The sequence below is a fragment of the Eschrichtius robustus genome, chromosome 19 (assembly GCF_028021215.1).
Source record: "Eschrichtius robustus isolate mEscRob2 chromosome 19, mEscRob2.pri, whole genome shotgun sequence".
In the NCBI taxonomy this organism is placed as follows: domain Eukaryota; kingdom Metazoa; phylum Chordata; class Mammalia; order Artiodactyla; family Eschrichtiidae; genus Eschrichtius; species Eschrichtius robustus.
The window spans coordinates 58,082,631-58,096,701 of record NC_090842.1 but is presented as its reverse complement, the minus strand read 5'-3'; the positions used below and the strand labels follow the sequence as shown (position 1 = coordinate 58,096,701).

Sequence of the window (14,071 nt, the reverse complement as noted above, 5' to 3'; positions counted from 1 at the left end):
CGCCTGCAGATGCTGCTGCACCTCTTCAGCGATGCCAACTACAACCTGCTGGGCTTCAACGCCTCGTTCCGCTTCTCCCTGTGCCCGGGGGGCTGCTACAGCCATGGGCAGTGCCAGCCCCCGGGGGGGTGTGTCTGTGAGCCGGGCTGGGGGGGCCCTGACTGCGGCCTGCAGGAGTGCCCAGCCTACTGTGGCAGCCATGGCACCTGCGCCTCGGTGAGCCTGCCCCCAGCTGTGTCCCCCTGGGGCCCTGCCCTGTGATCACAGCTACCGCTCCCGTGTCCTAGACCTGACTCTGCCCCTGCCTGAAACAACCCCTGCCGTCCCATCCTCTCCCATGACGCTGACCCCGCCAGGGGCCCTGCTCCCTCCTACATTCTCCTCCCTCTCCTTCCAGACCCCACTCCCCCCACCCGTTACTCCACTTCCACTCCACCTTCCCTGGGGGCCCCTCCTCTGCCTGAGCTCACTCCCAGCCTCACCTGTAGCCCGCTTCTCACCTGTGAACCTGCCTGCCTTCCTCGTGCCAGGCCTGACTCCACCCTCCCACCCAGCCACTCTGTCTGGCCTTGGGCCCCCAGCCACAACTTCTGACTTTTGACCACTGACCTTGGGCCTAAGCCATGCATATCCAGCTTCGGGACTGGATCACGCCTTGAGCCCTCCCTGCCTTGACCTCCACGGATCTGAGCTCTTCCAGCCCAGGCCGACATTGACTTCATCCGTTTTTTTTTCTCCAACCTGTCTATCTGTCCTCATTTTCCTTTCTGGGTCTTTTTCTTTTTCCTTTCCCTTTTTCTGTTGGTCTGTCTTCTTTTCTCCTCTTCTCTGCCTCCCTCTGATTGTGTCTCTGTGTCCATCTCTTCCTCTGTCTGTTGGCCTGTCTCCTTCCTGTCTCTTTCTTTGCCTCTCTATCTTTATTTTTCCATCCTCTCCTTTCCTGTTCATCTCTCTCCTCCGTTTTGCTCCATCTGTCTCACTCTGGCTCTCTCTCTGCTCCCTGTCTGTTTCTTTCTCTCTCTCTCTCTGTCCCTGCCTTTGTGCCCCCTTCCCCCCAGCCCCTGGGACCGTGCCTCTGTGAGCCTGGTTTCCTGGGACGCGCCTGTGACCTGCACCTGTGGGAGAACCAGGGGGCTGGCTGGTGGCACAACGTGAGTGCCGGGGACCCCGCCTTCTCCGCCCGTATCGGGGCGGCTGGTGCCTTCCTGTCTCCACCGGGGCTGCTGGCTGTTTTCGGAGGTGAGCAGATGGGATATGAGTCTGGGGTCTAGAGGCCTGGCAGCCTGTGGCCAGGGCCTGAGACTGTCCACCTCTCCACAGGCCAGGACCTCAACAGCGCCCTGGGTGACCTCGTCCTGTACAACTTCTCTGCCAACACCTGGGAGCGCTGGGACCTGAGTCCTGCCCCGGTATGGACCCCACCTCTGCCCTGCCTGGAGGTGCCTGTCTACTCTGTCAGACCCAGCCAGGGCGCCCCAGAGCGACCCCATCACCCTGCACACCCCCAGCTCCCGCAGCGTGATACGTGACCACCTACACCTCCCGCTTCTGCTTTTGTGTCTTTGATTTTCTTTTTTCTTCGTTTATCTTCCTTTCTGCATCTTACCTTTCTGTGTGTCTCCTGTCTCTCTTGGTCCATCTTTCGGTTTTTGTTTCTGACTCTTGGTCGTCTGCTCTCTCTCGGTCTCTGTGTCTCCTTCTCTGTGGGTTATACCTCTTACTCTCTCTACTGGTCTCTGTCATTTCTCCCTGACTCCGCCTTCTCTTATTGTGTTTCTCTGTCACACCTCTGTTTTTATTCGCATGTGTCTGTCTTTCTGGGTCCGTCTCTCTTCTTTTCTCTCTTTGCATGTCTCTATCTGTCTTTATCTCTGCCCCTCTCTCACCTTCTCTTTCTCTGTATCTCTGTCTCTCCATCTTGCCCTGTCTCTGCATCTCTCTCTGTCTTTCTCTTTGTGTCACCATCTGTTTCCCTCTCCATCTCTGTCTCCTGGTCTCTTCCTCACAGGCTGCCCGTCACTCCCACGTGGCTGTGGCTTGGGCCGGCTCCCTGGTGCTGATGGGTGGTGAGTTGGCTGACGGCTCCCTCACCAGTGACGTTTGGGCCTTTAGTCCGCTGGGCGGTGGCCACTGGGAGCTTCTGGCACCAGCTGCTTCCAGTTCCTCAGGGCCGCCAGGCCTGGCAGGTCATGCAGCAGCCCTAGTGGACAGCATCTGGCTCTATGTGTCTGGTGGCCGCACCCAGCACGACCTCTTCTCCTCTGGCCTCTTCCGTTTCCGCCTCGACAGCACCAGTGGGGGCTATTGGGAGCAGGTGATTCCGGCAGGTGGGCGGCCCCCTGCCGCCACTGGCCATTCCATGGTGTTCCATGCCCCGTCGCGTGCCCTGCTGGTTCACGGTGGACACCGGCCCTCCACTGCCCGGTGAGTGACCTGCCCCACAACCCATGCCTTGCAGGGCCAAGCCTGGCCTAACACCCTGGGCCTTTATGCTTTAACGGTCTTTGCCCACTGATAGACCCCTGCAGTCATTCAGTCACCCCATCTGTCATTCATTCACTCATTTGTTTATTCACTCATTTACTCCCCGACTCACACATTCTCTAGTCTGTCATTCAATCTCTTGGTCACTTGCTTCCCCATGCACTCCCACTCATCCAGTCATTTAACCAACCCCTGCTTGGTGTCTAGCCCTGGCTAGATTATGCAGGGAACCCAGAGATCAATCAAACCTGGGTCCTGCCCATGAGGAGCTTCTAGTTCTGAGGGGATATAAATCCAGTAAAGCCAGTCTCAACTATAGGTGATCACACAACTTGTAAGAGCCCAGAGGAGGGAGAGAGGCCCTTCCTGCCTCAAGCTCCTCCTCTACCCCTCCCCTACAGGTTCTCTGTGCGGGTGAACTCCACCGAGCTCTTCCACGTGGATCGGCGCGTGTGGACCACCCTGAAGGTCCGGGATGGGCTTCAGGGCCCACGGGAGCGGGCCTTTCACACAGCCAGTGTCCTGGGCAACTACATGGTGGTCTATGGTGAGGAGGCGCCCCGATCCCACCTACCTGCCTGCCTGCCAGGGGCCCAAGGCTGAGCTGAGGCTCCCTGCAGGGGTGTCCTCACCTCCCCCAGGCTTGCCAGCTGTGCTCCTTTCCTCCTTTCCCAGGGGGCAACGTGCACACCCATTACCAGGAGGAAAAGTGCTATGAAGATGGCATCTTCTTCTACCACCTTGGCTGCCATCAGTGGGTGTCGGGGGCCGAGCTTGCCCCTCCAGGAACTCCTGAGGGTGAGTGGCCCCTCTCTTTCCATGAGGGGCTCCTGAGGGTCACGCTTGCCCCCACAGTGATACTGGGCTTTGGGCAGGAGCCACCCCGGTCCTTGTTGGGGTGAGCCCAATATCCTATCGGAGCTGGCCTCAGGAGGCACACCTGCACTAGAGCTAGGACCAGGGCATTGTTGCTATGGAGATGGGAGACATTTTCAGAAGCATCAGATCTAGGTTCCAATCCAGGTTTTGCCAATTATCAGCTGTCCCAGGGGACTGCCTACAAAGAAGCAACTTCTTCAAGGTCACACAGTGGGCAAGTGGCAGAACCAGGATGGCCATTCCTAAACAACCTTTTGTACAAAAACCATCATTTAATCTCTCTGCACCTCAACTTCCCCCTCTGTAAAATGTAATAACACTTAAACCACTGGGCTGTTGTGAGAATAAATTGAGTAAAATGAAGTGAAGAAAGAAGACAGTCCAGTGAAGGGCCCAACACATTGTCCTAATAGCGCAAGGCCAGAGGGCTCACCTGGAGGGGGTGTGGAGAAGCCTTTCAAGCTCATTAGATCAGAGACTGCTTTGTGAATGGGAAGAAAGTCACAGGCCCTCTCCTCAGAAAGACACTTGTGTGCACAAACTGGGCATATCCTTTCAGGGGACTGTGGACTTCCCAGAGGCCCATCTGTTCTCCCCAGCCTTCTGAACAGAAGAGTGAGGACAAAGGACAAACATAAAAGAAGGGACAGTAACATTTAAGGGTTGGGCAAGAGGAAGGGTCCCCAAGGAATCCTGTTTGACCATCAGGAATGGGACTTCCCTGGTGGTGCAGTGGTTAAGACTCCACGCTCCCAATGCAGGGGGCCGGATTTGATCCCTGGTCAGAGAACTAGATCCCACGTGCATGCTGCAACTAGGAGTTTGCATGCCACAATTAAGGAGCCAGCAAGCCGCAACTAAGGAACTGGCGAGCCGCAGCTAAGGAGCCCGCCTGCTGCAACTGAGACCCAGTGCAACCAAATAAATAAATAAATAAATATTAAAAAAAAAAAAAAAAAGGAATAAAGCCTTAGCCTAGCATTGGAGGCCTCCAGTCCAGGGCTCCAGTGCTTCTCCTGTCCCTCCTTCAGGCCCCTTCACTGGGTAGGCCAGAGTGTGAGGTTTCTGGAGGCCTCTTCCTTCTTTGTAGATTTTGATCCTCTGGGCCAAGTCCCATACACTTAACAGAGCATACAGGTCAGTAAGAGTGTGAGGGAGTCACCAATCACTGACCGCTTACCCGTCAGTCAGGACTCTTGGTTGTAAGTGACAGAAACCCCACCCAGCCAGCTTAAGCAAAAAGAAGAATTTCTTGACTCACTTGAGTGAAAACTGGCTGCAGGCCGGCCTGGGTCCAGGTGCTCACATAATGGCATGAGCCATTTTTCTCCCCAGTTCTCAGCTGGATTTCCTTCAGTCTGTAGCAGGTTTGCCTTTTGTAGATGGTCACCAGCAGCCCTGGGATTATATCCTACCCTTTGAAAATGCCCAGAGGGAAGACAGTGCCTTTTTCCCAAGAATTGTAGCAATTGGGTCCCCTCCCTGAACTAGTCACTGACTCTGTCTGATAGGCCTGGGCTCAAGCCTGGCTGCTGCTAGAGGCAGGGACAGCTTGACTTGAGCCTTGTGGACTGTGGGTGGGAGGGGTGGTTTTCCAGAGGAAAGTCAGCGGCTGTCACCAGAAGGGAGGCTGGTGTCAGACAGACAACAACGGGTGAGAGCCAGGCAGCCTGCCCCACCGCTCCACCAGGGCAAGGTTCCATGCACGGAGGAGGAGACCAAGACTCAGAGAAATCGGGTCTCCTGCCCAAGGCCACACAGCTAGTCAGTAGTTGATCCATGATTTGAAACCAAGGAAATGGTAGATCCAGGATTTGACCTCAAAGGTCATGCTCTGTCTGGAAGGTGACTTGGGCAGCAGTGTGGGAGCTCCAGGAGGTGAGAGAACTAGGACTAGAGCAGGGCCAGGCAGGCTGGGAGGGTTTCCTTGGGCAAGTGGGGTTGAGGCACAGGAGAGTCAGGGGTGGTCCTCAAGGTGGGAGCCATGAAGGGGGGATGGGGGGGGTCACATGTCCTCTGGGGGTCTGTATTCTCCTAGGCCGAGCAGCACCTCCCAGTGGTCGGTACTCACATGTGGCGGCTGTGCTTGGTGGCAGTGTCCTGTTGGTGGCAGGGGGGTACAGTGGCCGGCCCCGTGGGGACTTGATGGCCTACAAGGTGCCTCCTTTTGTGTTCCAGGCGCCTGCTCCAGATGTGAGCACTGGGGTGATAGGGAGAGGGTGGCTGGGGAGGAGGTAGCATGTTTCCCATGGTTAAGGGAGGAAGTTGGGGGGGGTCCCTGGGAGAAGGAGAGGAGGTCCCTAGGGCCATGAGAGGAGGGAGGTCAGTCCCCAGGTCCAAGGGAGGAGGAATGGTGGGTGGTCCCTGGGGCTGAGGGCAGAGGGGCAGTGGTCCCTGGGGCTGGGGGAGAAGTGGATAGGGGTCCTCGAGGTTCTGAGCAGTTGGGGTTCCCTGGGCTCATCAAAGCGAGCGAGGACGTGGGAGCAGGCCCCAGGTCTGAGGCGCCCCCTGCTCCCTGCCCATCTCTCTACAGTACCACCTGGACTATTGCTCCATGTACACAGACCACAGCGTCTGCTCCCGAGACCCGGAATGCAGTTGGTGTCAGGGAGCCTGCCAGGCTGCACCGCCTCCTGGGACTCCCTCGGGGGCTGTGAGTGACTGTCCTAGTACTCTGCCCCTTAGCACGGAGACCTGGTCCGCAGTGTTTTCTTCTGCCCAGACCTGCGCTTGGGAGAGTCGTTTTCACACCTAAGATCGTCATTCCTGACTACTAACCCTTGAACCTTTGACCCTCTTCCCGATCCTTTTGAACTTACGTCTCTGTCCCTGGATCCCCCACCCCTGTCCTCTTGATCTTTCTCGTTCCAACTCAGCTTTCAATTCCCTTCTCCAATCCCCTGACCTTTCCGCCCCAAGCCTCCTGAATCCACAGCTTTTCCCAGGTCCCTTAAGCCCCAGTGGATAGTGACCCCTGTCTTTCCCTTCTCTGCAGTGTCCGGCTGCCAGCTGCCTGGGCCTGGGCCGCCTCCTGGGTGACTGCCAGGCCTGCCTGGCGTTCAGCAGCACCGCTGCTCCTCCCCGGGGGCCCGGCGCCCTGGGCTGGTGCGTACACAACGAGAGCTGCCTCCCTCGGCCTGGTGAGTGTCCAGTGGCAGTGTGGGAGGGGGCAGCATAGCACCCCACACCAACCCCCATCTCCCGACCTTCCTGTCCTCACAGAGCAGGCCCGCTGCCGAGGGGAGCAGATCTCAGGCACCGTGGGCTGGTGGGGGCCCGTACCTGTCTTCGTTACCTCCCTGGAGGCCTGTGTCACCCAGAGCTTCCTGCCTGGCCTGCACCTGCTCACCTTCCAGCAGCCGCCCAACGCCTCCCAGCCTGACAAGGTGGGGAGCCAGGGGATGGGGCCCAGTGTGGAGTGTTGAAGGGCTTGGTCTTAGAGTTTTCATTTTTCAAATGGATCTTTATCACTCTTGGCGTTTACCCCGTAAGTCTTTACGTGCAAGGGTCTGATTTTCCTTATTGACTTAAGAAAAGTTTTAACTGTTTTAAAAGTTTTCCTTATTGACTTAAGAAAAGTTTTAAAAGTTTTAACTGAAATGTACATAACATAAAACTTACCATTAGTGACATTTATCACCTTCACAGTACTGTGCAACTATCACCACTCTCTAGTTCAAGAACATTTTTTTTTTTTTGGCTGCACCGCGCGGCATCCAGGATCCTAGTTCCCCAACCAGGGCTCAAACCCGCACCCCTGTGGTGGAAGCGCGGAGCCCTAACCACTGGACCACCAGGGAAGTCCCCAGAACATTTTTTTTTTTTTCTTAAGCTGCGCCGGGTCTTAATTGTGACCCACGGGATCTTCGTTGAGGCATGTTTTTTTTTGTTGTTTTGTTTTAAATTTATTTATTTTATTTTTATTAAAAAAATTTTTTTTGGCTGCGTTGGGTCTTTGTTGCTGCTTGTGGGCTTTCTCTAGTTGCGGCGAGCGGGGGCTACTCTTTGTTGCAGTGCTTGGGCTTCTCACTGCGGCGGCTTCTGTTGTTGCGGAGCACAGGCTCTAGGCGTGCAGGCTTCAGTAGTTGTGGCACGCGGGCTCAGTAGTTGCGGCTCGTGGGCTCTAGAGCACAGGCTCAGTAGTTGTGGCGCACAGGCTTATTTGCTCTGCGGCATGTAGGACCTTCCTGGACCAGGGCTTGAACCCGTGTCCCCTGCATTGGCAGGCGGATTCTTAACCACTGCACCACCAGGGAAGCCCTGTTTTTTTGTTTCTTTGTTTTTAGTTGCGGGATGTGAACTCTTAGTTGCGGCATGCATGTGGGATCTAGTTCCCCGACCAGGGATTGAACCCGGGCCCCCTGCACTCGGACCATGGAGTCTTACTCCCCAGACCACTGGGGATGTGCCCCCCCAGAACATTTTTATAACCCCAAAAGGAAACCCCAGGTCCATTAAGTAATCACTCTCCATTCCCCTCTCCCCTTGGCCCCTGGCAACCACTAACCTGTTTCTTTTTCTGTATCTGGGTTTGTTAATTCTGGATAGGTCATATAAATGGCACCATACAATAACGTGGCCTTTTGTGTGTGGCTCCATTCACTCAGCATAATGTTTTCAAGGCTCATCCGTGTTGTGGCATGTGTCAGAACTTTGTTCTTTTTTTTTTTTAATTTTATTTATGTATTTATTTAGCTGTGTCAGGTCTTAGTTGTGGCACATGGGATCTTTAGTTGCAGCATGAGGGATCTTTAGTTGCAGCATGCAAACTCTTAGTTGCGACCTGTGGGATCTAGTTCCCCGACCAGGAGTCGAACCCAGGCCCCCTCCATTGGGAGCACAGAGTCTTAGCTACTGGACCACCAGGGAAGTCCCAGAACTTCGTTCCTTTTTATGGCTGAATAACATTCCATTGTATGGCCGTGCTATGTCCATGCATCAACTGATAACATTTGGGTTGTTTACACCTGTTGGCAAGTTTTTCCTTTTTAAAAAAATATTTTATTTATTTATTTATTTATTGGCTCTGTTGGGTCGTAGTTGTGGCACGCGGAATCTTTCGTAGTGGTGCTGGGGCTCTTTGTTGCAGTGTGCAGGCTTCTCTCTAGTTGTGGCATACAGGCTCCATAGCACGTGGGCTCTGCAGTTGTGGCATGAGGGCTCTCTAGTTGTGGCGCACAGGATTAGTTGCCCTGCGGCATGTGGGATCTTAGTTCCCCAGCCAGGGATTGAACCGGTGTCCCCTGCATTGCAAGGTGGATTCTTAACCACTGGACCACCGGGGAAGTCCCTCTTTTTTTTTTTTTTTTTTTAATTGAGGTATAATTGACAAACAACCGTATATTAGTTTTAAGTGTACAGCATAATGAATTGATATTTGCATATATTGCAATGAAAACCTATTTTCAGCATAAGCGGAATTGCTGGGGTAATCCTATGTTTAACTTATTGAGGAATCATCAAAGTGTTTTCCACAGTGGTTCCTTATTAATTAAAAAAATAGGTATTATAGTCACATGGTTCATAAACCATAACAATGGGGACTTCCCTGGCATCCAGTGGTTAAGACTCTGAGCTTCCAATGCAGGGGACAAGGGTTCGACCCCTGGTCGGGGAGCTAAGATCCCACATGCCGTGCACAGTGTGGCTAAAAAAAATAAAATAAAATAGAATAAATGAATCCTAGATAGTTAAGAACAAAAACAACAACACAATAAAACCCCACAACAATGTAAAAATTTGTTGAGTGAAAAGTCTCTTCCATCTACCCCAGTCCTCACCCCTCAGTGTGGGAAGCTGACCTCAGAATCCCCCTAACTCAAGACCACCCTAACTCTCCCCAGAAGATCTATTTGGATTTCTTATATATCCTTCTGCTGTTTACAACTATTCAAATACAAGTAAATGTGACATTTAATTATTTTTCTTTCTTGCACCAAAAGTAATATATTATCTACACCGTACTACCACTTCCCTTTTTTTCTTTTTTTTTTGTCTTTTTTTTTTTGTTGTTGTTTTTTCATTCTCCTTTTCTTTTCTTAATGTATCCCGGCAAGCTTCCCATTAACAGAACTTAGGAAACATCCTCTTTTTTTTTTCTTTTTTTAACAGCTTCATAATATTCCATTTACATTCTGATGCCGTAGTGTTACAGTTTATTTAAACAGTCTCCCATGATGAACACTTGGGTTGTTCACTCTTTTACAATTACAAGAACACATACTAGCAGTAAATCACATAGTATGTGCGTCGCTTCAAATGTTGGAATTGGATCTGGACTCTTTTTTTTTTTTTAAACATATATACTGGTTCATTATATAACAAAGAATGTGATACATAGGATGAGGTCCAGAAGGGGCCTGAGCTTCTCTCCCTGGGGAGTTGGGGTGTGACACCCTCCTGGCACATGAATGTGTTTACTAACCTGGAAGTTCTCCAAACCCCCTAGTTAAGGGATCTGGACTCTTAAGGGCTTAGGTGGAAAGATGGGGTGTTGAGGAAGAAGATGCTGAAAGGTCCAGGGTCTTGGAGTTTAATGAGAGGTGGAGATGAGCAGGGGCTGGGACCCTGTTGTCTGCTGTCTGAGTCGGAGTCCCAACTCTTCTCCCAGAGTAACCGTGGGCGAGCTATCCCCCCTGCTTCTGGCCTCAGTCTCCCATTTAGTAAACTAGGGAAGGAGATTGGGTTGCCCGGTCTTTTCTAGCTCTGATGTGGCTGGAGAGGTGTGAGGACCGTGGGGCGATGCAGAGAGGTCCTCATGCACGCCTCCCTCCTTGGCTGGCACAGGTCTTGATTGTCCGCAGTACGACCATCACCCTGACACCTAGCTCAGAGACCGACGTGTCCTTGGTCTACCGTGGCTTCATCCACCCACTGCTGCCAGGAGGGCCTGGAGGGCCAGGGGCTGAGGATGTGGCCGTGTGGGCCCGGGCCCAGCGCCTGCACGTACTGGCCCGGATGGCCCGTGGCCCTGACACGGAAAACATGGTGAGGGTGCCTGGGACATGCAGGGGGCTGTTTATGGTAAATGTGGGGGCTTGGATGTGTGGTGGGGAGGAGGAATGGGGAGAAATCAGAGGCATGGGATCTATCCTTAGTGGCGGGAGGGCCCTGGGGTTTTCAGTTGTGAACAGAACTGGGTGGGGGGGGGTTTGAAGAAAGGGGAAGGTCTGAGTTACCAAGTCAGACTCCCCTGAGGAGGAGGTGGGTTGCTGGGAGGTTTAGGGGCGCTTGGAGGTTTTGGGGGTCTAAGAAACTCTGAGGCCCTCCTGGGAAGAGGAGGGGGTGGGTGCTAGGTGGGTTTGGGGCTCTTGGGGGTTTCAGGGGGTCAGTGTGGGTGGAAAGTTCTGAGGCCCCTGTCTGCCCCTCACCCCTACTTCAGGAGGAGGTAGGGCGCTGGGTGGCTCAGCAGGAGAAGGAGACGAGGCGCCTGCAGCGTCCAGGGTCTGCTCGCCTCTTCCCACTGCCTGGCCGGGGCCACAAGTACGCGGTAGAGATCCGGGGCCAGCTCAACGGCTCAGCGGGCCCTGGACACAGCGAGCTCACCCTGCTGTGGGACCGGACTGGCGTGCCAGGTGGCAGCGTGAGTACCCAGGTCCCCGCCTCTGACCCTACCCCAGCCCCTGGCCTCAGATGCCCTGGGCCACAAACTAACTCCCTTGACCCTGACCTCTTACTCCTTGGCTCTTGAACTCTGGGCCTCACCTTGAACCCCCCCTAGACCCCAACATCCGACCCCCAGAGTCTGACCTGATCTCATATTCTGACCCCTGCCCACGTCTCTGACTCCTCCTGCCCTGATCTTGCTGACCCTGACTTCTGCCCTCCATAGTTTGACCTCTAATCTCTGGATTTTCTCAAACCCTGATCCCCTTTTGTCTGGTGATGTCCTAAATCCTGACTTTCTACAGGCCCGAGTTCTCAACCTTGTCTCCAAACACTTAAGTCTTTAGCTCTAAACTCTAATCCCTATCCCAAACCTTGACTTGGAGCATGGGCCCCTGACCCTCTTATGACCCCCTCCCCCAGGAGATCTCCTTCTTCTTCCTGGAGCCCTACCGCTCGTCGGCCTGCGCCTCCTACTCCTCCTGCCTGGGCTGCTTGGCAGACCAGGGCTGCGGCTGGTGCCTGGCCAGCGCGACCTGCCACCTGCGCCAGAGCGGGGCCCACTGCGGGGACCGCGGGGCCGGCGGGTCCCTGCTGGTGCTGGTGCCTGCCCTCTGCCCACTCTGTGAGGAGCATCGAGACTGCCACGCCTGCACCCAGGTGCCCACCAGGCCACAGTGGGGAGGTCTCGGCACGGAGTCAGCCAAAGCAGGCGACTGAGCGAGGGGGTGGGCCCCCCAGAGTTGGCATGGGCAGCCGAGGGGCCCTGTGGGCGGTGGTGGGGTAGACAGTTGGGGCCCTTGTCGTTTGTGAGCTGCGGAGAGGGGCTGGAGAGTCGGCTCCTGGCAGTCATGACTCTGCATGTTGCAGGGGTCAGAAAACCCAACTCAGCACCTCTGCACCAGAGGGGCATTTATCCCCTTAGACACCAGAGTCCAAGAGTAGGGCTTTAGGCCTGCTAGCTCCAGAGGTTCAAACCGTGTAGTCAGCTGTTCACCTCCCTCCATTCCACGTTCTCGTTTTCCCTGGAGGTTCATTCCTTGGGAGTGGCAAGGGAGCCTCAGGGGCTCCAGACTTTTATCCCCCCACCCAGCCACTGGAGCCCCAAGGGGAAGGAGAGCACCTTTCTGTCCCCACCTCACTCTCACCCCTCAGTTCAACAGAAGTCTCAAAAGTGCCTTCATTTGCTCTAGTTGGGGCTTGTGCCTGCTCCTGGACCAATCAGTGAGGCTGGGAGGAAGGAGAGTGTCCCCCTGCCCACCTCTGGACCCCAGGGATTGAATCAGCCCCACCTGGACCACATAAAGTGGTGCTACTGCCCAAAAAGGGAGTGGGTGCTGGTCAGGCAGAACCCATGGAAGTCAGTGGCTGTAGCAAGGAGCTGGGCTTGGAACAGGGGTCTGTGGGCCCTGGCAGGCAAGAGAGGCAGCTGCCTGTTGAACTGGTGCTGGGAGACTGGCGACTGGCGCTGGGAGCCCCAGGGAGAAGGCTAAGCCGGGCCCTTCTTCCTCCAACCTCCCAGGACCCCTTCTGCGAGTGGCATCAGAGCACCAGCCGCAAGGGGGACGCAGCGTGCAGCCGGCGGGGCCGGGGTCGGGGTGCCCTGAAGAGCCTGCAAGAGTGTCCCCCGCTCTGCAGCCAGTGAGCGCAGCTGGGCCCAGGGAGGGGGTGCGTGAGGGTGTGTGGGGGCCAGGCCGTGGGGTGACCGTGCCGCCGCTCCCCGCGCCAGGCGCCTGACCTGCGACGACTGCCTGGCCAACTCCAGCCAGTGCGCCTGGTGCCAGTCCACCCACGCCTGCTTCATGTTCGCCGCCTACCTGGCCCGGTACCCGCACGGGGGCTGCCGCGGCTGGGACGACAGGTGCGGTCCGGGGGGGCAGGGTTCCAGGAGGGGAGGGCGGGGACCAGGGTAGCGGGGTGGCTCTGACAGCCCCACGCCCATCACCCTGCAGCGTGCACTCAGAGCCACGGTGCCGGAGCTGTGACCGCTTCCTGACCTGCCACGAGTGTCTGCAGAGCCACGAGTGTGGCTGGTGTGGCAATGAGGACAACCCCACGCTGGGACGGTGAGGCAGGGCAGGGGCCTGGGGGGCGGGGCCGGGTGGCAGCTCTCCGCCCACCCTAATTCTAACGGCCTCGTTGTTTCTCTGCCCCTTTGCCTTTTTCTTACCGTCATCTCTGTTTTTCACCCCCCTCTTCTCCTTCTCTCTGTTTCTCTCTCTCTTTTCTCCCTGCCATCTCTTTCCCCGTCTCTGTGACTTGTTTTCTCTCATCTTTCCTTCTGTTTTCTTTCTTCTTGTCTGTTTCTGTTTCTGTTCTGGCTCCCTTTCACTGTATCCCTCTCTCTCTCCTGTCTTTTAAAATCTTTTTTTGTCTGGCTTCTCTGGGTTTTTCTCTGCCTCTCTTCCATTTCTCTTTCTGTCTTTCTCCGCATTCATATTTCTTTCTCTCTCTCTGATTGATCTCCCCTCTCCCTGTTACTGTTTTGCTGTCTCTGTCTCCTGTTTCTTTATCATCCCCCAACCCCGGCCCCGACCCAACCACCTTCTTCAACCTCCCCCCCCTCCCCAGTTGCCTCCAGGGGGACTTCTCCGGGCCTCTGGGTGGGGGTAACTGCTCCCTGTGGGTCGGGGAGGGCCTGGGGCTGTCTGTGGCCCTCCCTGCCCGCTGGGCATATGCCCGCTGTCCGGATGTGGATGAGTGTCGCTTGGGCCTGGCACGGTGCCACCTGCGGGCGACCTGCCTGAACACACCCCTCAGCTATGAGTGTCACTGCCAGAGGGGCTACCAGGGTGATGGCATCACATACTGCAACCGCACGTGAGTGGGGCATGAGTTTCCATGGAGATGTCGCCCCAGGGCTGGTGGATGCGGAGATGTTGGGAGGAAGTGATCATGGTGCTGGGCTGCCTCCCCAGTGAGCCTTGGGTTTTTGCCTTGCAGAGCAGGCCCTTATTAGAGTGATAGGGTCCTCAACGTAACACTAGTTACTGTGGAGACAGGTCACCCATGGACTGCAGGCCACAGGCTTCAGCGTTGCCATAGAGATAGAGGAGGACCAAGTTGAAAGGGGTTTTTACAGGGAACAGATCACCAGTGGTGA

The 14,071-nt window shown here is 55.3% G+C and overlaps 1 protein-coding gene across 4 annotated transcripts in view; it reads left to right on the top strand.

The window, feature by feature from the left end:
- The window catches only part of MEGF8 (multiple EGF like domains 8), a 41,419-nt gene that overhangs the window by 6,103 nt on the left and 21,245 nt on the right, over positions 1-14,071 (top strand). For 3 of the 4 annotated variants that reach the window (XM_068527206.1, XM_068527205.1, XM_068527208.1), the window contains exons 3-19: positions 10-216; positions 1,059-1,239; positions 1,321-1,409; positions 2,009-2,424; positions 2,886-3,031; positions 3,160-3,282; positions 5,402-5,556; positions 5,897-6,016; positions 6,359-6,503; positions 6,586-6,749; positions 10,150-10,350; positions 10,745-10,945; positions 11,392-11,628; positions 12,491-12,609; positions 12,698-12,829; positions 12,921-13,034; positions 13,540-13,788. In XM_068527206.1, coding sequence (XP_068383307.1) covers positions 10-216; positions 1,059-1,239; positions 1,321-1,409; positions 2,009-2,424; positions 2,886-3,031; positions 3,160-3,282; positions 5,402-5,556; positions 5,897-6,016; positions 6,359-6,503; positions 6,586-6,749; positions 10,150-10,350; positions 10,745-10,945; positions 11,392-11,628; positions 12,491-12,609; positions 12,698-12,829; positions 12,921-13,034; positions 13,540-13,788 — 2,999 coding nt within the window. The remainder of the gene's footprint in view (positions 1-9; positions 217-1,058; positions 1,240-1,320; positions 1,410-2,008; positions 2,425-2,885; positions 3,032-3,159; positions 3,283-5,401; positions 5,557-5,896; positions 6,017-6,358; positions 6,504-6,585; positions 6,750-10,149; positions 10,351-10,744; positions 10,946-11,391; positions 11,629-12,490; positions 12,610-12,697; positions 12,830-12,920; positions 13,035-13,539; positions 13,789-14,071) is intronic. The other variant, XM_068527207.1, reaches the window with a different exon arrangement.